Here is a 23,406-nt window from a genome sequence, read left to right as displayed (position 1 = left end):
ACGCCAGCAGCGCCGCTGTCGTTCTCTCATTTTCCTCATTCTTCTCTCTCAGAGCCTACGCTCTACCGTCGAGTTTTCTCCTCTTTTTTTTTTTTTTGCTTTCCCCCGTATCCTTTTCCAGGCCCTTCTCTCCGCCTCTCTTGATCCCCCCCCCTCCCCCCGCCCTTCTCCTCATGCCCAAAGCTGTTCAGTTTGCCGTGCTGAAGCAGGGCGCCCTGGAGTCCGGCAGCTGGACGCAGCGTGTGCTGACAATCGACACAACAACCGACACGGTGACTATCAGCCGCAAGCAGCACAGCGAGAACCTCTTTTACCACTCTTTGGAGGTGCTGCATGTGCAGATGTGGCCGCGGTACAAGGCGTGCGAGGTGGCCCACCAGTTTAACTCGCTCAAAGCAAAGATGACATTGCGTATCTTCGGAAAGCAGGTGCCTGTGCCGAAGATGTCTGTGGAAGAGGTCACCGCCGCGGAAGTGGCGGCGATGATTCGTCTGCCAAGCGTACCCTCCAGCATCTCGCTGGATGCCTCACTAAACATTGAGCGCCCGCCAGCGGCAGCGCCACTACATTCAGAGAAACTGAAGCCGCGTCCTTCTGCAGCTGCTGCAAGCACAAGCGACGGCCTCTGCGACAGCTGGATGGTCCGCTTCTCCTCCATCGACTCGTATGAGCTGGCAGTGTTGCTTCTCAGCAACATGCGGAACAAGGAAGGCAAGCGCAAGCGCTTGTTTGGCGACCACGTCCTCACAGACCTCGAGTGCGTGAAGAAGGCGTGGAATGAGGAGACAAAAAGCTTGAAGTCCATCAGCGATGCTACCAGGGCCCCTGAAAGACTGTGAAGAGCATCTTCCGGTACTGTTCGCGTGCAGAGCAACACAGCTCTATCGCATCACTCTCTTTGGATACTGTTTGCCCATGAGGGAGCACCGACAGCGAGCTGAGATGAGTGTTCTGTGGTGCTCATCTCACTTTAAGTGCGCCCTACAGTGAGGGTGCGTCCTCCACTCCTCCACTCCTCCCCCCTAGAGAAGTCAAACACGTCTCTTCCAGAGTCTCCTCGCACCGCGCTCTAGCGCATGCTGTCACTGTTTGTCCCACCACCACCACCATTGTGTTTGCCAACGGATCTCAATGACCTCCGCTCCCCCCCTCTTCCCGTATGGGTATCAGTGCTTCAGCGTCATCGGCTGTGTCTCTTTATTATCCAATAAGCCCCCCATGCCTCACCTCCTTACTCGCCTTGCTTTGCTTCCGCTGGTCACCAATCGTCTTGGCACAGGTTTCTTGCCACAGTGGTGTCACATCTTCATCGTCTCTTCTCTCGTTGATCCTTTCTCCGTACCGGTATACCCACTCTTTTCATGTCTCACCTCCTCTTCTCCGCCTGCACCTCGCTATACAAGGCGTGGTGACCTCATTCTCTCTCCGTCTCTTCGTAAGGTGTTCGAGGGAGATGCATCTCTTGCTCTCACACGAGAGAGGCCTGCCCCCACCTGTCTTCTCCCTCATGTTTGTCATCCCCATGTCCAACCCTCTCATGACGCCTCTCCTCCATTTCGGGTGTCGGCGGTTTTTCTTTTCGTTTCTTGTCCGATGTCCTTCACGCTTCCTTCATCGGACTTATTTGCCGTGGAAGCATTGGCGGTGCTCGCTCGCGAGGTGCGCGCGCATTGTCGTCGCTATGCCTGTCTTTACTGCTTAACATTTTTCTTTTTGTGGCTTTTGCTCTGACCATTCTGTTCCCCTCCTTTCTTTTTACTGTTGGTTTCACTGATGCACAGGGGGGGAGCGGCTGTGCATATGTTTGGGTGTCCGTCCGCTCTGTCCTTCCCTTCGTGCATACTTCTCTACTGTCTGTGGTCGATGGAGTCGCTCGACGCACATCGTCCGCCCCTCCCTCCTTCCCCCTCCCGCCCCTCACCGTGGGCTCCTCCTCCGGCCCTCCTTTACTTTGTGCGTATTCGTCCCCCCGCCCTCATACCGTCTCGCCTCTCCGGACGCCGCGGCAGCCCTCCTGCGAAAAGGAAAAAAAAAGATGTGCGCGAGTAGTTTATCCTGCTTTGCACGTCTTCGCCCTTCAAGCCTGCTTACACCGTCACTGCCCCTTCCTGTGTATCACCCGCCTTTCCTCTCCCTCCCTCTCCCTCTCATTCCTCACGGGACGCACCAAGAGGCTACAGTATCGGGCAGGGAGTAGAGAGCGGAGGTGATGCTTGCTTTTTCGTAAACTGGACCTCAGCCGTGACACCATGCAGGCAGAAGCCGCCTCTCCCCACCTTTGCTTGTGCGTGCTTCTGTGGCTGGAGGGGAGGGGGGCAGGGCCGTAGCGGAGGTGTAGCAGGTGCTTTGCTCTTGTGGGCCTGCGCACCGTGGGAGAGGATGAAAAAGAAAGACGGCGGCGAGCACGTGGCTATTATTCATCTGCACGCACAGGGCCTTGTCTGCAGACTATGTAGAAGGGAAAGAACAGGCCCACCCCACTCCACTCGGTCAATGCGGGGGGAGAGAGGAGAGCGGCGTCTTCTTTCAGGTTTAAGTTCACGCTGTTCTCTAGCGCCTCACTTTCCTAAGAGACTGGCACATGCGCGCTGCAAACTCGGTAAGAATGAAACGCTGACCCACTTGGTCTTGCTTGAGAAAGTGTGCTATGGCTGGCAGCTAAAGACTCTCTGCATTATGCTGCTCTCATTGCTCAGTTTCAGATTTCCTTCTCTGCCCCTCCCTCCCTCCTCCACCGACTCCCCTCGCGCTTCTCCCTCGGTCCACACAAACGTACCGATCAGTGCGCAGCCTCCCTGCCACTCCATCCGGCCTTCTCCCACGTCCCTCTCCGCCCACCCCCCCCTTTTGCCGGAGACCACCTCGCCATTTTAAAGCTCGTCCGCGTTGTTTGCGCCCTTTACTAATCCCTTTTGCCTTCGTCGGCCCCTTACCCCCCCCCCTACCACACGCCCACCCACACACACACATACAGTGCCACCACCACTCCCACGAAGAGAGCACCTCAGTAACGCTCAGGTTTTTCCAACACGCACTGCATCTGAGCCTAAGCCATGGAGACTGAATCGTCGCCGTCAAACACCACGTCGGCCTACACCACGCCGACACAGCCTACGCCGACACACCACATGCCGACACAAATCGCCGTGCTGAAGCAGGGTACGTACGAGCGTGGCAGGTGGTCTACCCGCGTCCTGACTCTCGACAGCGAAGCTGGCACGGTGGCGGTCAGTCAAAAAAACAACCCACAACACATCTTGCACCGCGCCTTGAACGTTCAAAGTGTGCAGATGTGGCCGCACTACAACCGCTACGCCATCGAGAACCACTTTAACTCCTTGAAGGCGAAGATGGTGCTGTGCATCACGGGCAAAGAGGTCAGCCTCACCGACCCCAACGCCTCCGTAGGAAACTACGTGCGGAATAAGGTCGGGATACTACTTTCCGCGTCAATAGCCGCGGAGACAAACTTCTGGACAGCGGCCTCCTTGAAGCAAGGCTCACCCAAGTATTCCTCTGGCCAGAAGAATTCCTCCACTTCCAGTGCCAAATCTGCCCCCAAGCCCATCTCTGTGGATACCTCCACCACCACGTGGTTTATAAGTTTCACCTCCATTGAGAGCTACGAAATGGCCGTGATGATTTTGATGCACTACAAGAACAAAGACGGGTCAAGGCGAAAACTTTTTTCAAACAATGTGGTGGCAGACCTGGCCCGGGTAAAGAGGGCGTCGGCGACGAAAGGAGAACGCTTGAACAGCGAGCCCACCATCGAAGCCATTTGAGGATATGCGTGAGTCTTTGTCTCTGTTACTGCAATTGGCCTCTTTCGGTTCTGTCGACGTGGGCTTTGTGACGCGTCTCTGTTGCTCTCTCCCTTCCTCCCTCTTCCCACCAGCACGTTCCTCGCTAGCTTTTCCCCTTCTACATCACCTCTGCGGCACTTACAGTGCTGTTCTTCTTCGCCCCCCCCCCCTCTCTCTCTCTCTGATACGGTTCTTGCTGGCTTCTGCCTCCTGCCTGATCTTCTCTCCTCTTCCTGTACTTTGCTTACCGTAGTAACGTATCAGAGAGCGGGAAAAGGAAACACTCAAACGGTGCTATGGCTACTTGTGTGGTTGTACTGCTTGTATTTCGCTCTGTTCTTTCCATTACTGTTTCTGCATCTTCACCTCTCTCTATTTTGAGCACTTGTGTGTGTGTGTGTGTGTGTGTGCATCGCAGCCTCTCTTCTCGTTGTGACACAAGGCACACATTGCTGCGGTGTCCTTAACGTGTCCAATGAAGCCGCCACCCCCTTCTCTCTTATGCTTGTTCTCTTCGTTATTCCCATGCTAGCCTCTCTCTCTCTCTGTACATGTGCCCGCTGGTTTGTTGTTCTCTCTTCCTGATCCCCCCCCGCGTGTTGCGGCCGTGGAGGTCGTATGCAAGGAAACGCAACATGACCCCGCAGTCGCGCTACGCAGGGTGGGTCAGTTTGACTGCTTGCAGGGGTGTCCACACTGTGGATGACTTCATGCTGGCGCCCTCCTATGTGCGCAACGGCTCCTGTGGTTCATGGCTGCTTGTTGCCTTCATCTCCCCTTATTGGAAGGAAGGCCAACTTACCTGCGCAGTTCCACAGGGATATCTCCTACGACTCCTTCTCTTCATCATTGTAGTGAATATCCGGTGGGGAGAGCTGAGTAAGGTATCGGGGCTGCACCACACCTTCTGTGCGGATGGTGCCACACTACAATTTGCCCTCCGGAAGGTGGAACACTGGTCACTGGAAGACTTCATGGAGATGAGTCGGTCGACCCGTTGGAGAAGTTAATAAAGTAACTACCGCTTAACTTGCCAGGGCGTGGGCAGCCTGCTCGCACAAATGGAGTCCATCAACGCATCTCCTCAGCTCTTGCACCATGCAACTGTTTGAATCGAAGCCACTCTACAGCGCTACCGCGTGCTGGTGCGGTGTAGCAAACACTTCAGGGTGCCCCTTGAGCACTTTCACGCCAAGGCAGCAACAGAGACCGCATAGCGCTGCTGCGCCACACCCGCCTGTGCCTCTCCGCGACCTATGCGAGGAGGCTCTAGTACACACTGAGCGCGGGGGGTGCACAGACCGAATCACTGGGTGGTCACAACGCCCCTCGGAGACTTTCACGCGGGGATGCAGGCATCGGCCTCTTCAGAGTACCGCACGCCCACCCCTCCCCTATGCGCAGCGGTCGCGTGTACGGCAACGTACCACCCGCTGGCTGGGAACGAGGCCGACTCTCCAGACGAAGAAAGGCTAGCGCCACGCATCCAACATCGCTCCCGCTTTGCAAAGACTCCTTACTCGCTGTGGGCAGATGGTGCGGCGCAGGCAGTCGTCAAGCCAGCAGCGGCTGCGGTGCTGTCTAGGTGTAATCAACTCATAGGCACCGCGGCAAGAGGCAGCGGTCCCCTTGCATGCAGCTCCCGCGCTGAGTGTGAAGCGGTGGGGCTGGGACCTGACGTGGTGCGAAGTCGACCCGCTCCGCTAGGACACAGGAAGGCAAGTGTTGTGTGTATGTATGTGTGTGTGTGTTGCTACGGCCTCACTCTCCCTCATCGTGGCGCTCAGCACGGGCGCTACAACGGTGGTGGATGGAATACTGCGATGCATTGGAGCTCTACTGCTGGCGCAGCGAGTTCGCCGCGTGCGCCTCCTGTTTGAGCCCGCCTCTGGCCCTTGCGAGTAGGGACACGGCGGGAAGGCTGACAAGCTGTTGAAATCGGCAGTGCCCGCAGAGGTGACGCGAATCGCATGGATCGCGGACATCTTCACTGGTCGCACACGCCAGGTCGGCATCCCCCGCAGCCCCGCTCCGCAGTGCAGCACGCTAAGGCAAGCGCCACCTGGTGGCAGCTGTACCACGCTAGACGTACAAAAATGCTGTGGGTCAGAAACCGCAGAGAGAAGTCCTCGCCAAGTTGTACGCGAGCACCTCTCCTCATTTTGCATTTCTGCTGCTCCGAGTGGCTGGCGGTGATAGCATGGAATGCAAATGGTGTGCAGCCCACTACTCTGCTAGTGCTGTGGTACCCCACCCCTGCCAGAGCTTCCGTCTATTGGTGCGTTTGATATGAGGGCATCCGACCTGGCGCCGCGCCCGATGTTCTACCCGAGACCTGCTGATCACCCGAGGCCCGAAGCACACCCCGTTTTACGCGGTGAGGCGACTACGCACATCGCACTCGCACCGCATGTACTCCCCCCGTCAGGTGCTCCTCGCTGCTACTCCCCTCCCCGTGCCCCGTCAGAGCGATAAGCCACGTGCGATGTTTCGCGCGCAGGAGCGTGTCTATGCGCAGCCCCCTTCGGCTTGGCCCTCCCGCTCCTGTCAGAGGTGTGCGGCCTCAGGAAGTCCACGGCAGGCTTCTGTTGCCACAGACTCGTGGCAGCGAGCACCCCCGGCACGGACGCGCTGTCAGCCGCTGCGCGCATGGCGTACCACATCTGCGCAAAGCATCCAAAGGCGGAACAGTACGAGTGATGCGCGGGAGGAGCACCGATACCGCAGGCGTGGCGGCAGCACGCCAAATCGTCCCATCGGGTCCCCCTCTCGACACCGATGTGAATGGTCTCCGCATTACGCTGTGGAGCGCGGCTTCAGGCAGCGGCGCAGAGAGAAGCACGGCATAGCAACCGAGTGCAGGGTTCCAGAGAGCCCCTGCCTGAGGCTGGCCTACTTCCTTGTTGAGCTCATGCGGCATGCACCTGGACCACCCCCTGTCACTCGCACGTCCGATGCCAGCGCCACCGCCCTCGAGCAGGGCGCTTTGGCGCGGCACGCCTGCATGGAGGCATGCAGTGCACCCGAGCTCGCCTGAGACTGACCGCACCGCACGTGTGCGAAGAAGGGACGAGGATGGACAGGAGGAGCCCGTATGACGGGTGGCCCGATTTCACGGCGGGACGGTTTGTCCTAGACGACGAGGATGCCGCCGCGGTGCACCAGAGGCATCGGTGTGCTGCGGCTCTGTGCGCCTATCTGCGGCGCTCTCCGTGGCGGAATGGAGGGCACGCTGAGGGAGAAGGGCTTCTTTGCAATCATTGTACAGTGTTCATCTTCTGGCGTTTGTTCGCTTGCCATGAGTATTTTTTTTTTGCTGTCGTAAGCACCCAAACGGTGTTAGTTTTGTTCAACTCACGCGTTTGCTATTCTCGTGAATGGGATGGGAGTCTCTCAAGTGAGCTCAACTCCGTCGGGGGGTGGGGGAGTAAAGAGCATGGCAACACAGCTGCTAGGAGCGGAGCTGGCATCTTGGTGGAGGAAGGGAAGAAGGTGCACCGTGCTGCAACCTCTGTCATTCCTGTCTCTCGGTTCTCCATTGTCCCCCTCCGGAAGATCATATATCAGGGGGCCGAGACAATTGTCATGCTCGCTTGGATAGAGTGTGCCGATGCACCCCTCTCTCTTTTGTATGCTGTTCAGGATTCGGGCTGTGGCTGATGGAGAGTGCAGTTGCTCTCTGTTCTCCGGTCTGTACTGCCCAAGACCCGTACTCTGAACTGCCAATGCATGGAGCCAGGTAGCGGCTTTGCACTCGTGTGTGTCGGCATCACGTGCTGCGCCTGACACCTTACCAGCTAGTGGATCTGCGCGTATGGGCGAGACATGCAGTCCTTTTCTCTCTCTCTCTCTTTCACTGAAGTCATCAAACTCGGATGCTTGCGAGAGTTTGTACGCGTATCGCCCTGCACTTCTCATTCATCCAAACAATGCATGGAGAGGGTAGGCGTCATTGGAAAGTCGTTCTCTCCCATCTCCGCCCCTCTTTACGGCCCCCTCTCAAATCGCGCCTTTTTTGTTGTTTATCTTCTGCGCTGCTCGCAACAGTGCCGTTCTGGTGTTGGTGGGGAACAGTGGACTAGCAAATTGCTTTCTCTCATGTGTGCCCATTGTCGCCTTCTCTCTGATTTCCCTTAAGTGCCTCCTCTCTCTCCCTTCTCTATGTGGGCGATCGCTCCTCTTTTTTTTCTTTGCCGCCACAGCCCCCCGCCCCCCATCGTCACACCCCCGTTGTTTGTGTGTTTGTCTTGTGCGTCCCCCTCCCCCTCCCCCCTTTGCTCACCTCATGGCCTTTTTTACTTTGCTGCTGTGCGGTCCCAGGCCGCTTCTCCCCACCGATCGTCTGCGGCTGCAGTGGTTTGTGGTCAGTTTTTTATTCTTGTTTTTTTTTTCTGCGCGTTTTGTCTTCTCTCTGTAACGATGTTGTGTGCGCATGTGTGCGTGCTTGGCGCCTTTGTTTTCTCGGCCAGCGCTTGTTGTGTAGACGACAGCGATGACGGCGTGTCTCATTACTGAGGGAAACCAACGAAAGGGAAAAAAAAAGCCAGCGGAAAACGACGACTGAAGAGCTGCGCCTAGCTGGACCACAGGGAAATTTTCGCTCCGCCCCAAACCTACTCCTTTTTCGGCTCTCTCGTCACGGAGCGAGGGACCGGTGTGATTTCGTCTCCACGTTCGGGTGCTTCATGTATAGTAGCTTATCACTCTCTGCCTCACCTTTCCTTCCGATATTTTTCCTCTCTCACGGCTTCCACGCGATGGATCCTCTACCTCACGAACATTTTGCACAGGCGGTTGCACCTCGCAGCTGATCTTGACACACACACACATACGCCATGTGCAAAAATACGCATTCACACGCCCTTTCCTGCTCATTTTCTCGTCTTTTCTTTTGTGGAACTTCTCGTTGTGGTTTGGCTCTCTCTGAACTTCACCCGCTCTTGCTTTTGGCTTGAGCATTGCTGCCATATGGCGCATGGCGATGATACGCTTAAAGTATTCCCTCGCGCACCGCGTAGATTCTGGTGGGAACGACCGACTTAAGTGGTTCGTTCTCAAGCCCAGCGTCAGCCGCGTTTCCTCTGGGTGTAGATCTGCACACACTTTGTTTGCCCAACCCTTGCACTCTTGTTCTGGCCTCTGTTCGCCGCTTTTCAGCTCTTTTTACACGCCTCATTTGCAAATGCCGCGTATCCTACAGTTGGGGACGATCTGCCCAACGAGCCAGCCCCTGTTGCGTCGAAACGGATCGGTGAGTGTCTGTCAGCGTTGTGATTGCCGAAGGACGTATCTTCGAGAGAGAACGACGAGCGAAACCTCAGCGAACTCCCTACGTTCTCCATTGCCTTTGTTTTTGGGAGTGGGACGCGCTGTTGCCTACGTTTTCCCACCGTAGGACTGCGTCTGTCCCCAAAGCATGCGTGGGTAGCGCGGCGTCTCCCCAACAGAAACTTCCGACTAACGGCATCGGCTCGACGCGCTGTATTTTTTTACTGCTGATTTTCATTTTTTTTTCCTCGTCAGCTTCGCCGTCTCTCGCGCCGTATTGACCCCCCTTTCCCCACAACAACACGCACACGCACACAGAGAGAAAGAGAGAAATACACAAGTTACAGGGGTCTGTTGAGCAGAAAGTCAACCGTGTCGTGTATCTTAGCAAGCGAAGTGAAGTGTGCCAGCTGGACCACAACGGTATGGCCCACCGTCACGGAGGTCACGATGGAGACTTCACCTCGAGATGACTTCCCCACTTCACTGTCTATTTTCTCAGACAATCACAGCAAACGCGATGCCTACGCAGCAGCACCATCACACAGGGGTGGTGGTGGTGCCATCGCCTATCAATCGACCCTTTCACATCCGCACTCGCGGAATCACGGGGGATGAGTACACCTCTTTGAGGGCCAGCAGGCAAAAGCTATCGGGTTGGGAGGAACTATTAGATAACGATATGCTCGTCAACACTACAGTGATGTATCATAGCGACGACGGGATGCTGCAGTGCATGACGGACAGCGACACGCAGTCTGTTTTGAATGCACTGGCCATTGCTATAGGGGAGTCGGTTCTTCTGACGGGCCGCCCTGTAAAGCACATGAACACACTGTGACAGGCTTGATGCGCACTTTATTTTGAACAGGGTTACCCTATTTTGTAATTAAGGTCGATACCCATTCCCCATTGGAACTTTTTGATTCGCAGAGCAACCTGTGCTGGAGCCTTCCTGGGGCACCAAAGCACAAGCTGCCCTCTCCTCTCCGGCTTAATCGACTGCAGTGTGCAATCAACACTTCTTCGCTCCTTCCACTCATTCACTACGAACCCGCTGTGATTCGCCTCTGATATGAGGGCATCCGACCTGGCGCCGCGCCCGATGTGCTATCCGAGACCTGCTGATCACCCGAGGCCCGAAGCGCACCCCGTTTTACGCGGTGAGGCGACTACACACATCGCACTCGCACCGCATGTATTCCCCCCGTCAGGTGCTCCTCGCTGCTACTCCCCTCCCCGCGCCCCGTCAGAGCGATAAGCCACGTGCGATGTTTCGCGCGCATGGCTGTCTTTCCGCTTTTATTGTGTGTGTGTGTGCGTTTTCGACCCTCTTCACACTATCGCCCTTCTCAGCACCTTCGATGTGACGCTGAGTCGGCCAATAGTCTGTGACAAGAACGATACCTTCGTTGCTCGTTAGGCTCACCGCCCACATTCCCATATGTCCTCATGATGTCGGCCACCTCACCCTCGCAGTACTCTCTCGTACGTGTTTTTCTTCAATGAGTTTATTCTCTGCCTTACAAGACGAATGCAACACCGCTCTAACCGCCCTGTCACAGGCCCACCGCGTGGTGCCAAGCAGCGGCAGGCGCGGCGTTACACCAATGGCGTCGCAGTCATCGGAGCATGGCCGCTGCCTCAAGCACTACCTACCCCCAACTCCACACGTCGCCCCACAGCCGCAACCATCATGCGGGTCGCCACCTGGTGCGTCCCTCGGGGTGGCTCAGGCACCCCGCACCCGTAGGCACGCAGGGCCTGGCGGGATGCACTCCGGTCCCACGGATACTCTGCCGATCACGTGGGTGGCGCGCGCGTGTTTGCTGTCGCAAGGTGCTCCGACACAGCGCCATCCCTGACCTGACGGCCGGCATCCGCAGCGATGCATCACGCTGACCTCCCTACGCTGTGGGCACTTGAGCCTTTCGCCACCAGAAGTAGTTCGGCACTGGCAGGGATGGAGGGGTGCTATGTGGGCTTCCCACACAGAATGGTGTGCTGAGCCCTAATGATACGGCGCGCTGAGGTGTTCTTCGATGGGATGGGCATTGAGATGGTGGAGGGAAAAGGAAAGAAGTGGTGGCTGCTTTATCCGACTCTACGCTAGCGCCGGCTTTTTTTTTTTTGCGGCGTCTCGGATACACTTTCGGTAAAAGAGTAACTTGCGGACATACTAATGGGCTTCTCCCGTGTTGAGAGCTTGAGAGATTGTCTTGTGCTCAGTGTGCCAGACGTTATGCTTCTTCTCTTCCCGAACTGCTGCCTCCGCATGTGCCCACGCCGTTGCTTTTTCACTCACAATATCACCACATTTTGCTTGAGCTTCAGCCATACCGGAAAGTTCTTCCGACTGCGGAGAGTTTTTTAGTACCCATTATGTTGCCGCAGGCTGAAAAGGAGCAGATGAACACAAAAGAATGGGGCAGTCCGTCACTGCGGCTTAAGGAAATGCCGCAGTTCGTGATTGAGAAGCAAGGTCGCTTTGATAATGGTGTCTGGCACACCCGTGTCCTCACCGTCGACCCCATGCAGTCCCTGCTCTACCTCAGCAAGGCCCACAAAGCAGAACATCTGGACCACCGCTGCATGAGCCGTATCGACTTGGTGGAGCCGTGGCCGACATATGATGCAGAATGCATACGCGAGGCGTTCGACAGTGAGCTGGCCGTTCGAACACTTTGTGTGAGGGGGCTGGTGGGAATAAAAACTCAGTCGTTGCTCTCGAAGGTGCTTAATAGCATCAAGCTACAAAAGAAAGAGGGCGAGACACTCCCTGCACAGGTAGCCGAGACACCCTCTGCACAGGCGACCGAGACCCCTTCTCCCCTATCAGAGCCAGGTGGCATAGACTTGAATCGTTCTCTGGAGACCGTCGATCCATCCGCGCTGTGCGCTCCCTGCAACTATCCCTTTTATGAGGAAGAAGTTTGGGTTATACGCACCATGACAGGAGGAGACGTACGCGACATGATCGACTCTCTTCGTGCCACACTTCCGGAGGCGTCTGTGAAGGGCCACGAACGGCTAATGCAGAGGCTGGTGTACATGGACTGAAGCGCACACACTTTTTTATCGCATTGGGGGGGGGCGGGTGCAGGGGCATCGTTGCTGGCTCGCTCACACAGGAGTACTGCACTCGAGTTCTCTGATTGTGCTTTCATCACTGCGTATGGCAGCAGACAGGTGTTGCTGTTTTATTATTATATTATTTTTTCGTGTTATTACGTTCCTCAACTTTCACCCACTGCGTCCATCCATGATGAGTGAATAGAAGAATTTTGTTGGTATGTCACGATACGCTGCGCACATGGTGCCATCAAGGAGTGAACACACTCTCATCCCCTCTTTTATGCAAGGGCCACCGTGCACCTCGTATTCAACCACACCCCACGTCACCGCCGCATCTTGCGAGCCTCAAGTTTCAATAGCCCCCAAAAGAAGAGAAAAAAATATGTACTTTGTGCCACACTCTCCACGCGACTACATATATTTCATACAGCCACGCTGCCGAGAACTCCACGCACACGACTATGTCGCGCGCTACTCCGCCGTTGAATCAAAAGAGACCCATACGTTTTGCTCTCTGTAAAGGCGAAAGCGATGGCTATGAAGGCCTTTATCCGATATTCGGCCTCCGCTTTCCACGCACTCTCTGCGTCTCTCCTTCCTTCCAACTTCTCTCCCATTTCTGCCACTTCCTCATTCCCATTTCGCTTCCCTCATACTTCTCTGGGAGCCTCCGCCGGACTGTTTCAGAATTCATACACTTGTGAACACCCGCGCCCAACACTGCTGTAGCCAAGCATAGCACTGTGTCACACGGTAGCCCCAGGCCGTACTTTTTCTTCCTTTTAACTTCTCCCTCTCTCCCATTGCGAGCTGCCTCATCGCAGTGTGTACCCAAGGCCTCCCCCACTTCTCCGTCCCTCCCTCCCTTTTAGGAGGCGCCATCCAAAGACTTGCACGCGCAGACGTCTCCCAACACGGACTTCTCTCGCTTCTCCCACGCTACCGCACCTTCCCGGCGCTCAAACCCTCCAAAAAACGCGAACGCCTTTGGAGGTTGGCCACAGACGGTGCCGCTCTTTTTGTTTTGCCCGATTTTGTCCTCCTCCTCCTCTCCGCCCTTTCACCTCTGTTGCCCTCTCACTTTCCTCCTCCCGTTCTGCCCCCCCCCGCCCCCTCTTCTCGTCGTTTGTTCTCCTCTTGTCGGTCTCGGCTCTTTTGACTTACGTGTTTGGAAGTCTCTCCCCGCCCCTGACGTGGAGTGCCTCACGCCGCGCCTAGCCTCCACGAATCCGCGCTCCGCGCAGAGGTGAATCCACACGGTGCGGATCGCCGAAAACGAAACGTTGGGCACTCCAGTGTGCTGGTTTGTTGTTGCTGTGCAGCCCCCTTCGCGTGCGTAAGCCGTTGCTCGTGTTTTCAGTTGCTTCTTTCCCTTTCCTCAGCTCCCTTGTCACTGCCCCCCCTCCCCTCCTCGTTTGTCTTCCGCCTTGCGCACGGCTCGCTGGCGCTGTTTGCCGTTGTTACGGTCATGGTGGTCGTTTTGCTCAGTTTGGCGTGCCTTTCATCCCAGCGTTGGCAGTCTGTGTGAAATTGCTTCGCCGCGTCGTCGTTGTCGTGTGGTGCGCTTCAGGAATCGGTCGGCTTTTCGCTTCTGTTGTCTTGTTTATCTTCGCTTCTCTTTGCCAGTCGCTGCCCCTGTGTGTGCGTGTGCTTTTCCGTTCTGTTGTTATTGCCTTTGGTCTGGCAAGCATCCAACGATTTTGCAGTGCGTGTGTATGTGTGCTTGCGTCTCTGCGGGCTCTCATCCTCAGTACTCTCTGTTACGCGTACGTACCCCTTAACCCCATAGACTGAACACTAGCAAGTTAGTTGTGCAGTACATCTTGGGAAGCTGGAAAGTATTTTAGTTTTTGTCCCTCATTGTGTATGTATGTTTTGTTTTTCTTTTCCCTTTTCCTTCTTCTTTCAGTTTCTCCTGAGTTATACAACTCTGTCGCTCCTTCCACCCCCCCCCTCTGCGTATAGCACTACTCCCGCTGTCGTATACGTACGGTGTGCGCCTTCGCTTTGTGCACACATCGGGTGTGCCTCCCCCTCTTTCCTTAACGGGCGATATGCAAAGGAGGGCGCCGGTAGTCCGCTAGTTAGTGAATAGGAAAAAAAAAGCTGCCGGCAACTGCCCGTAAAGCGGAGGCATTGTCTCTAGATCTCCTCCTCCCCTTCATACTGAGTCAGCTGAGCGTGTCTTCATCCACTCAATCACTTTGCTCCTTCCCCGCCACACACACACACACACACACAGCCTCACTCCCTTCTTGCGAAACTACACGATCGAGCACTTCTCTCTTATTTTTCTTATATATATATATATATATATATATATATATATATGTGCGTGTGTTTTGGCTAATCTCTCTGCCGCGTACTTTTCTTGTGTGTGTGGGTCTCCGTGTGCGCCTTGTGTTTTCGTCTCTTCAGTGCGGCTTCGCTTCTTTCCACCTTCTCCGTGTTCTCCCTCTGATTTGGCACTTTTGATTGAAGGGTAGCGCATACCTCCCACCCCGCTCCATTCACCCCCTCCCCTCCTCTTCTCGATTGTTTCGTTGATTTCGATCCCTTTTCTGGTCTTCTGTCTTATTTAACCGTGACCATCTTTGTGCGCGCGTGTGTGCGTGTGTGTTGCTCCTTCATTTTCTGTGTTGTTCTTCTATTCCTTTTCGCTTTTTTCTTTTGCTTGGGCGGTAGAGGCCCGTGGCGATCGTCGTCGTCGTGGGAGCGCTTTGTAGATTCATTCAGCCGAACTACCTCACTTTCGTTCATCTTTGTTTCTCTTTTTATTGCGCTTGTTTGAACCTCCCCTTTCTCACACACCTCTTCATCTACTCGCGACGGTTTGAAGCCGTACTGAAGCACCGCAGTGAGTGGTACGCCCCACCCCCACCCCCCACTGCATTTCTTTTCGGGGGTACCTCCCCCTTCGCCGTATTGGCACCTACCTGCACATCTCTTCAGAGACCACGTTTGAATTACAAATTTCCTTAGAGCTCGTCCTCCTCCTCCCCCCACAAAAAAAGCGCACGCGCATTGCTCCTCATTGCCTCATCGCCCCACCACCACCGCAGACACACTCACACACGCGTTTTTCAGGGTCTCTGTGAGTATTTTTCTCGTTGGTGTCCTCTCAACCGAGTAGGTGTCTGTGCGCACGTGTGTTATTCGCTTCCTCTTGTTCTTCATCGTTCTGTTCTCTCTATTTTTTCCCCCGAGCCTGCCTCCCTCAGGCAGCCCTTCTGTTGTTCTCTCAAGTATTCTGTTCTCTCTTTTTAGCGGCCTAGAAAATCTCTTTTTCTCTGAGTGCGCTTCTCTTCGTTTTCAACTCTTTAGTTTTATTCTGTGCTTTCACATCCGTCGGGCTACATCTGCATACAACTATTTATATACGCGTATCTGCGAACTCCTCTTTCTCTTCAGGTGTGTGCGTGTGCGCATTTTACTCTTCTTTTGGTCTTCTGGCGCTTTGGTGCAGTGGCGGTGTTAAACGTGTGTTGCCCCCGAACCCCTCTCTTGTTTTTACATGATTTCCTCAGCACTTGGTGCAGCATTTCACTAGTCAACGCGCATAGCACTCTCACTTTGGGCATTTGTGGTGGGCGTGTCTCAGTCATCTCTATTCCCTCTGTATTGAATTACGCTCTCGCCCCTGCTCGATCGCCCCCCCCCTTCCCCCCCCCGCTCTTCCACCGCCCACTTCTCTGTATTTACTCCTACTGCACTGCCACCACCTCACCACAACCGCTCCTTTTTTGCACGCCCTTCTCACGGCTTGACGTCGACTCAATCGTCTTCTACCAGCGCTATAAGGAAGACTCCTAAGAGGCGTCTTTGGATTCTAGCATCGTCACAGTAACTTTCCTTTGCTCCCCTTTTCGAAAGGTTGTCCTTCGTTCTTCCTTTTCTTTTCCGCGATGAGCGACCACGACGAACCGGCCTCGCTGACGAGGACCTGTGCGCAGCATGGGGCTCATCGCTCTTCCGACGCGAACGATGTGTCTACTGTGGGCCACGGTGACGTCACGAAGCCGCCCGCGCCGAAAAGGTTCATTCAGGTCCCACTCACGTCGCTTCACTCTTTGCCGGACCCGCGTGGTGGTCTCCATACTAGCCGCTACACGTCACCACCACGGCAGCTGGTATGCCCCCTTCCACTGATGCAGTCAAGCTCCAGCGACGTTTCGAGGCGTACAGGTTCTTCCAATGACATGTGCGAGACGAATTCACTGGTCAGCTTCAACCTGCGCTTTGCCGAGATGTCCAGTGTGGGTATTTCTGCCAGCACATCCACTGTACCAGCTGGTTTCAGTGACAGCAGCACGCCACTCCACTGGCTTCGCGTCGCAGAGGATCACATTATACCACATTCGAGTAGCACCAAGGCATCTTCTGTGGCTGTGCGGCGAAATGCTGAGTATGTCTTCGAGAGGTGGGTGGAGCAGAAGGTGAGTCACACCGCCGCAATGGATGACGCCATGTTGAGTGTGGCGGCGGCTTTTGATGAGCTCTATGCCTAAACAGCCCCGAAACAGATAAAGCAGCCACACGGAGTGCCCATGGCTGCGATTTTGCGCAGGTGTGTGTGAGGTCATTCGCTTCCGGCGATTGTGTGTTTTTTCCTCTTTCTCTGTGGAAATGTACAGTGTCGCGCGATTTTTTCCCCTCGTGCTCTGCGCGTTTGAGTTTACTGGCCATGCCATTCCGCCTACAGGCCGCAGAGATGTAGGCGGAATGGCCCGCAATGAGCTCGTCTACGCGTACTTTCTCAAGTGCATTTTGGTTTAGAATTCGTGTGGCTCTCTGGCTGTTGCTGTTGCAATGCTGAGACTCTCTCTCTTTTTTGTTCTCAGCCCTTACCACCGCTCTGACAGCGGACCTCATATGCTGCAGTAGGTGGGGGGGGAGGGCACCAACGCACTGCTTCCTCCCTCTCCAGGCTCTCCGCCGGTTTCCGTCTTCGCCATCAGAGACACCACATATACACAAACGAAGCAAAGACGACCCCCCCCTCCCTCCCCCTCTCCCTCCCCCCTCACCTCCTACGTTTCGTTGCTCCGTGACACGTGGCCCTTTTATTATTATTATTATTCGTTTCGGCGGTGATTCCGCGTTCTTCTCCTTCAGCTATTCCGCTTGGGTGCCTCTGTTCCTCGAAAAGGGACGTCCCCCCCTGCGCGCGCGCCTTGGCTGTATTCTGCACTCCGTGAGCGACGCCGTGGCCATCACCCCCAAGTCTCGCTTGGTATATTGCTTGTGGTTGCTCACCTCGCTGCGATTTGTTCGATGTCTCCTCGTGAGGATGTGGCGCTCTCGCACCAGCTCGCTCTTGTTCCCCACTGAATGACTCTTCACTCTCTTTTTATATGTTTCGCTTCTCCCTGTGTTTTAGCCTCCTGCTCCCCAGCTGTTGACTTGCGCCCAGTGCTCTGTGCGCTAGTTTTGACCTTTGCAGGCTTGTCTGACGCGCCTCTGTCTACATGCATGTTTGCAGCATGTGATGCGTTAGCAACGCGCTCGAATTAGCGAAGGAGGACCGAACATGATCAAGGACGGCACGTATTACGCCACTGTTTGGTTGGGAGGGAGGAAGAGGGGGAAACGAAATCAAAGCAATGTACCCTTTTTCTCTCTGACGTGGTTTACTGAGCCTTCGAGTAGTACCTCTGGGCACGTCTCCTGTGTGCGTCCCTTCACCCAACATCTCCAGTACCCTCACCCATTACCCACTTCATTCACGTACGGCTCTCATCAGAAGTTTCGCACTCGCCTCCTGACTTCCGCTCAGACTGCCAGTTGTCTGTTTCTTTTTCCTAACGCTGCCATACACGTCGTTGCGTGTGTGTGTGTGTGTGTGTGTGTAGTATTGGCTTCCGCCTCTTTTCTGGCTCTGATATTTTTTCCTTCTCCTCCGGCGTGGTGCGAGTGCTGCATGAAGCCCCCACTCCTCACAGTGCAGGCTCGTGCACGTGGCGCTTCGGCTTGTCGCTTGTGCTTGCTCTACTCCTTTATTGCCCCCCCCCTCTCACCTCCTCATTTCTCTCTGTTTTCCCTTTTCCGCTGCTCTGTCTGGTGCAATGCGTTCGCTTATTTTCATTCCTTCCTTCCTTCATCGTTGTAGTTGCTCTCTCTTTTTCTCGTATCGCTACTCCTCATTTATCCCATGCCCCGCTTTACTTCAATACACACACGCGCCCTCACATACGAAGCGCTACCTCATCCCTCCTCCCCCCAATCCCCCTAATCCTCGTTCTACGCCTCTGCTATCACGCTTCTATACCCAGCGATGCCTTTCGATCGTGTGCCCCCCCCCCTTGATTCAGTTAGTAGCCATGCCGCCTGTCTTCTCTCTTCCTTTTTTATTGTTGTATTCGTTCTGCGTCCTCCTCCACGCACTCACATCACCATCACATGTATGGACTCCAGATGAATGGGTCACTTCACCGTGCCATGCGTCTGGCGAGCGCATCGCAGGTGGAGACTGTATTGCTCCCCCTCCCCCTTCCCCTCCCCCGCTCCTCTCTCTGTCAGCACCGTGAATGGCTCTTTTTCAAGCCGGCGCTGCCTAGCGCTCCATCACTATATTGACTTCCCTGCACCCATCGAAGTGCAACGCGCTGATGTGTCTCCGTTCACTGCTCCGACAAGTGACTCGCGGTGCCCCCCCCTTTTTTCCATGCGCATCGGAGTTAGCGGGTGGTGCACAGGCAGAGCGGTGACAAAGCTTTGCTCCCTCTCCCCCCTCTTCGCTGTACGTGCTGTTGTTGTTGTTGTTTGTGTTATTCGTCTTCGTCTTCCTTGTATTCCCTCTCCATTTTTCTGCTTGGACTTCCAGTACTTCGACGGTAGCGCGTTGTGTGTTGCTTTCTTTCACTCACTGCCTGTCCTGCGTGCGGTTTACATTTTTTTCTCTTCTTCTCGTTTACGCTCTTCATCGCTTTTTCGTCTTCATCTTCTGATCCGGACGCGGGAGCAGAGCTCGACGGGAATAGCGCTGTAGCTGCATCGCCGACACGCTCAAGCTGCGCGCGCTTTTTTCACGTTTGCTAGGACATGCCTTTACCTCTCCTTACCCAGCCATTCATTGAACGAAATGGTTTACCCATCACGCCGTGACCATCGATCCTTCCCCAATCCCCCTTCGCCCCCTGCAGGCGTTCTCGGGTCACGGCGGTGGCATCACTACCACGAATTCGAAACGGTGGCCTGCGCGGACGGGGAACGACACGTGTCTTGGCGTACTTTGGCATGGACATGTTTGGGGGAGGAGGGCGTTTGTCTCGAGATTTCACTCTTTTACGTCTTCTGTCTCCCTCTGTGCTTGTGCATGTGTGTAGAGACGCTTCGTGGCAATTAGGGGGAAGGGCAGCTCCCGCAGGTGCGGCGCGGGTAAGTGGACGAGCCCTCACTATGGCTCGTGAAAGGAGTGCAACTCGAACTCATATAAACAGGCGAAGGGCATCAGCTAGCCGCTGGCGGCCTTCGAAATGCCTGAACGAAACGACAGGCAGGGGGGTACGCTGCATTTCAGCAACCAAAAAGCCGTCAAGTGTTTTCTTCCGGATTCACTAGCAGACGAAGCTGGAAAAAAAAGGCGACGGCGGTAAACGCAACTCTGCAGTGGCTGCGCAGTTATCTTAACGTACGCGATGCAGCGCGAGAGTCGAGGAGGTGGTGGCAATTGTGTACTGTCTCTGAAGAGACGGACCCGTGTACGCTCACCTCCAGACCTTCTTGAGGTCCCACGCACAGGAGCACTCAAGACACCCCAACGCATTCGCACTGCCTGGCTTAACTAGAAGGGCGAAGAAGTAATAATGAGCGCGCAGAGCGTATTGAACAGCGAGTGGTGTTCACTACTGGCGCTTCTGCGCGCCTCTCTCCGCTCCCCTCCCCTTTTTTGCCTCGCTGTCTCTGATGTGCATTTTTTTGTTAGGACGTCTCGCTGCTGCTCGTGAGGCAGCGAGGCCGCCTATTATCCGCGCGTTCGCTCAGGTCTTCTCTTCTTTCTTTTTCCTTGGCCGGTGCGTGTTCTGTCCTCGTGCAGGCGAACAATACAAACAAAACCTCACAAGCGCCGCTGTGGGGTTTGGGGTTTTACGGTTGCCGTCATGCGTCAACTTGGTTGCTGAGGAGGTGCGAAGCGAGCGAAAAAGGGACAGAACAACCGAAGCATGTATCGCTCGCGTTGGGGGCCCTCGCATGCTACGGTTGGGAATGGAGTCTGCACAGGACCTTCATTTACTTCTAGAAAAATTGTAGTATCTGGATAAGAACGCGTACATTTACCTCGCCATAGTGGAAGGCCTATACAAGCGCAAAATGCTCACCAGTTGTTTCTTTGTTTTCAGCTTGCTCTTATTTTGTGTTCTGTCTTACTCCCCCCCCCATTCCATCTTCCCAGCTGTGTCTCACCCTCTCTCTATCCGTATTGGCATTGATGTATCCATTCAAGCAAGAAATGCGAGCCAATCCGTGTATTGAGAGAGAGGGTACGCACTTACAATGTACCCAGGAAGAAGCAGCTCTGCCTTCTTTGTTGTTTGTTTGTTTCTCGTTTCCCTCTCTATTTTTGTTCATCCATTGCCATGCCCGGTGGTGTCCCCTTCGTTGTTGTTATGTTGTCTTGGTATGGCACATGTGTCTCTCTCCCCCCTCTCTTCTTCTTCTTTGCATTTACATTCCTTCTCTCGATGCTGTCGTTTTTTATTTTGTCTTCTTGACCTTTTTCCCGTTGCCTTGGCGTCGTTTGCGCTTTCATTCGTGCGTTCCCCCTGCTCCCCCTCCCCCCCATTCATCCCTCGCGTGTTTCTCCCGCTCTTTCGATGACTTTGTCTCTCCTCTATCTACCCAAGTAGTTTCATTTTTCTTCCTACTCTCCTCAGACTCTCTGGCGATGGCTCTCTGAACTTCGCCCTCACTGCCTCCACTGTGCGAATACCCACTCAACTTCCCCCCTCACCCCCCCTTTCGATTTCGTTTTCGTTTTTTGATAGTTTGGCCCTCCTTCCTGTTTGCATCATGTGCGTGCCCGTCTCCCTCCCTCCCTCCCTCCCCCTCCCTCCCTCTCTCTGTGTCCTCCCGCCCGCCCCCCTCTCTTTTTTACTCTCGTTTTATTGCCACATTTGTACAGACATAGTGAAGTTTTCTTTTCCCTCGCCTTCTCTTACATACAAAATGTCTACGTTGGAGTGGCACCCCCCCCCCTTCGACACAGCGGGATTCAATAAATGTGCAGCGTGTCGCTCCTAGTACTCTCCTCACCCCGCGTCTGTGCCGATGTCTGTCTGTCTGTGTGTGGGTGTGGGAGGGAGGTGTGTGTCTCAATGTGCGCTTTTTGTTTTCGGCTCGTGCTCCACTTAGAGATCCTGCGGACTTCTGCCCATGTCGAGTGGTGCCGGGCTCGATAGCACAACATGCTGGAGCACATTAGGGGGAGGGGCTAATTTGATGAGCGACTATGTGTCGCGCTACGGATAAAGGTAGGGTGCACGCTTTGTGAGCAGAATTCGGCCTTGGCAATTCCTTCCTATGTGAAAGACGAGGACAGTGATAAAAAGGGTGTGCCGTGAGCAGGGATCGTGCTGCTGCCGCTGACCGACCGCTTCACCGCTTCCCCCCCCCCCTCACCGTGTGAGTGGAGCATCTCCAGGTACGCATGGATTCTATGCGAACCTCCTCCTTAATGGTTCCTCCCCGCCTTTTCCCTTTCCCTTTACCTTTTGGATGTTATTGCATTGGTAAAAGCCCCCGTGGGCGCGCCTATGTGCGTCTTTAAGGAACTCTCTTCTCTCTTCTCTCTCTTTGCCTGTGTGTTCTGCCGTGCTGTGTCCCTGTGTGCTTTGCTGGCTGGGCATTGAGGCCGCTCCAGGAAGTGACCACCCGTACGTTAGCACAACGAGGGGAAAAGAACGTTGGGAGCTTCTCCATTGTCATGCATGGGTGCTTGTCTGAGGATCACACAAAATGGAAGGAAAAAAAACATACAAGTCATAGCGGTGATGTGATCGCCATCTTGGGAGTGGACGAATGAAGACAGCCGCGTCCTATCTGTGGCCTCGGCGCGACGTCGCTTGGACTCTTTAGAGCTTCTTGCCACTCCAGCCGAAAGCACATTGTCTTGTGGATGTGACCTCAGTAGGCAGTGATGTAGCTGTCCGCGCTCTCTTCGTCCCTCGCCGGTTTTCCGTGGCTCAACGGTCCTTTTATTTATGTGGAGAGGCCGAAATGAATCTGTGCGGACTAGCATTGGTGATGCGCGTGAAAGTGATGGCAGGCCAGTACCACACGCCGAGCGAAACAGTGATCTCTCCATTTCCTCAGCCGCTACTCTTTCTTTGCATCCCCGTTGGTGTTGTTGCTGTTTTTCACTCTGCATCGAAACCTCGCCCTCCGTGTCTCATGTGGTTGCCACTCTCTCGTTCTCTCTTTGGACTGTCACCGAACCGTGCGCGTGTCGCCCAGCGTACACGGGGGGAGGGCGGCCACCAAGAACGCTTACCCTTATGGAAAGACACAGGCCCCTTCTTCAGAGTACGGCTTCCACGTATACCAAGGAGCCACACTACTGCCTCTGAGCGCCCGCCCTCGACCAATAACAAGGCGGAGGAGCCTATTCCCCAGTGCTCGTCTCGCAAACTTTCTTCGGTTTGTCCTGTGCTTGTTTGGGGCGCTGTGTATGGATCCGAATCGTCAACACATTTCTGTTTGGGAGTGCATACAGCGCATACGTGAGCTTCTCCTGTACGCAGCACTTCACCACTTCCGCGTGCGCGCAAGTGCCTCTCTTGTTCTCTCTCCTTTGTTTCATTGTGCTTTCTAGCTCTCGCTCTACACCTCGCAGTTGTGGTAGTGCGTCGAGCGTGTCGAGGGGGACCACATCTCCGTCGTTTGACCTCCTCTCCTTCTCTGCTGCATGCCTGCATGCCACACACACTGTGCGCGCCTCTTGTAAGTACACGTGTGTCGTCTTTGTTGTGCCGCTTTACGTAAGACTTGTCTTTGTTCTCTCGATCTCTCTTTCCTTTGGTTATTGAGGCTGACGCTTTCCTGAGTCCTTCCCCCCTCCCTCCTGCCTTGTTCCCCCCTTCCCTCCTCCCCCCTTCTTTTTTTTCTTCCCTCGACTCGTCTCTCCCCTTTCAGCTGCGACAGGGTGGGCGAATGGCAGAGGATGCGAACTACCGGTACCCCCTCCTATTACAATAAAAGACTCCTCCTCTTCGGTTCGTGCTTCGCGGCATCCCCTTCACTTCTTTTTGTTTTCTAGTGA

At 54.9% G+C, this 23,406-nt stretch overlaps 4 protein-coding genes across 4 annotated transcripts; all 4 read left to right on the top strand.

Annotated features, from left to right (window-relative positions):
* Positions 1 to 173: 173 nt before the first annotated feature.
* LBRM_31_2730 (hypothetical protein, unknown function) lies at positions 174 to 839 on the top strand (the record flags this gene model as incomplete). Its single annotated transcript, XM_001567215.2, has 1 exon — positions 174 to 839. The coding sequence occupies one exon, from the start codon at positions 174 to 176 to the stop codon at positions 837 to 839; it is 666 nt and encodes a 221-aa protein (XP_001567265.2).
* Positions 840 to 3,053: 2,214 nt separating this feature from the next.
* LBRM_31_2720 (hypothetical protein, unknown function) lies at positions 3,054 to 3,785 on the top strand (the record flags this gene model as incomplete). Its single annotated transcript, XM_001567214.1, has 1 exon — positions 3,054 to 3,785. One exon carries the CDS (start codon positions 3,054 to 3,056, stop codon positions 3,783 to 3,785), a length of 732 nt encoding a protein of 243 aa, XP_001567264.1.
* A 7,671-nt stretch (positions 3,786 to 11,456) lies between these two features.
* Positions 11,457 to 12,134, top strand: LBRM_31_2710 (hypothetical protein, unknown function; the record flags this gene model as incomplete). The annotated part of the gene is made up of 1 exon (XM_001567213.1): positions 11,457 to 12,134. The coding sequence occupies one exon, from the start codon at positions 11,457 to 11,459 to the stop codon at positions 12,132 to 12,134; it is 678 nt and encodes a 225-aa protein (XP_001567263.1).
* A 3,920-nt stretch (positions 12,135 to 16,054) lies between these two features.
* LBRM_31_2700 (hypothetical protein, unknown function) lies at positions 16,055 to 16,657 on the top strand (the record flags this gene model as incomplete). The annotated part of the gene is made up of 1 exon (XM_001567212.2): positions 16,055 to 16,657. One exon carries the CDS (start codon positions 16,055 to 16,057, stop codon positions 16,655 to 16,657), a length of 603 nt encoding a protein of 200 aa, XP_001567262.2.
* Positions 16,658 to 23,406: the final 6,749 nt, after the last annotated feature.

Source organism: Leishmania braziliensis, chromosome 31 (assembly GCF_000002845.2).
Source record: "Leishmania braziliensis MHOM/BR/75/M2904 complete genome, chromosome 31".
NCBI lineage: Eukaryota > Euglenozoa > Kinetoplastea > Trypanosomatida > Trypanosomatidae > Leishmania > Leishmania braziliensis.
This window is presented reverse-complemented; position numbering and strand designations above follow the sequence as displayed.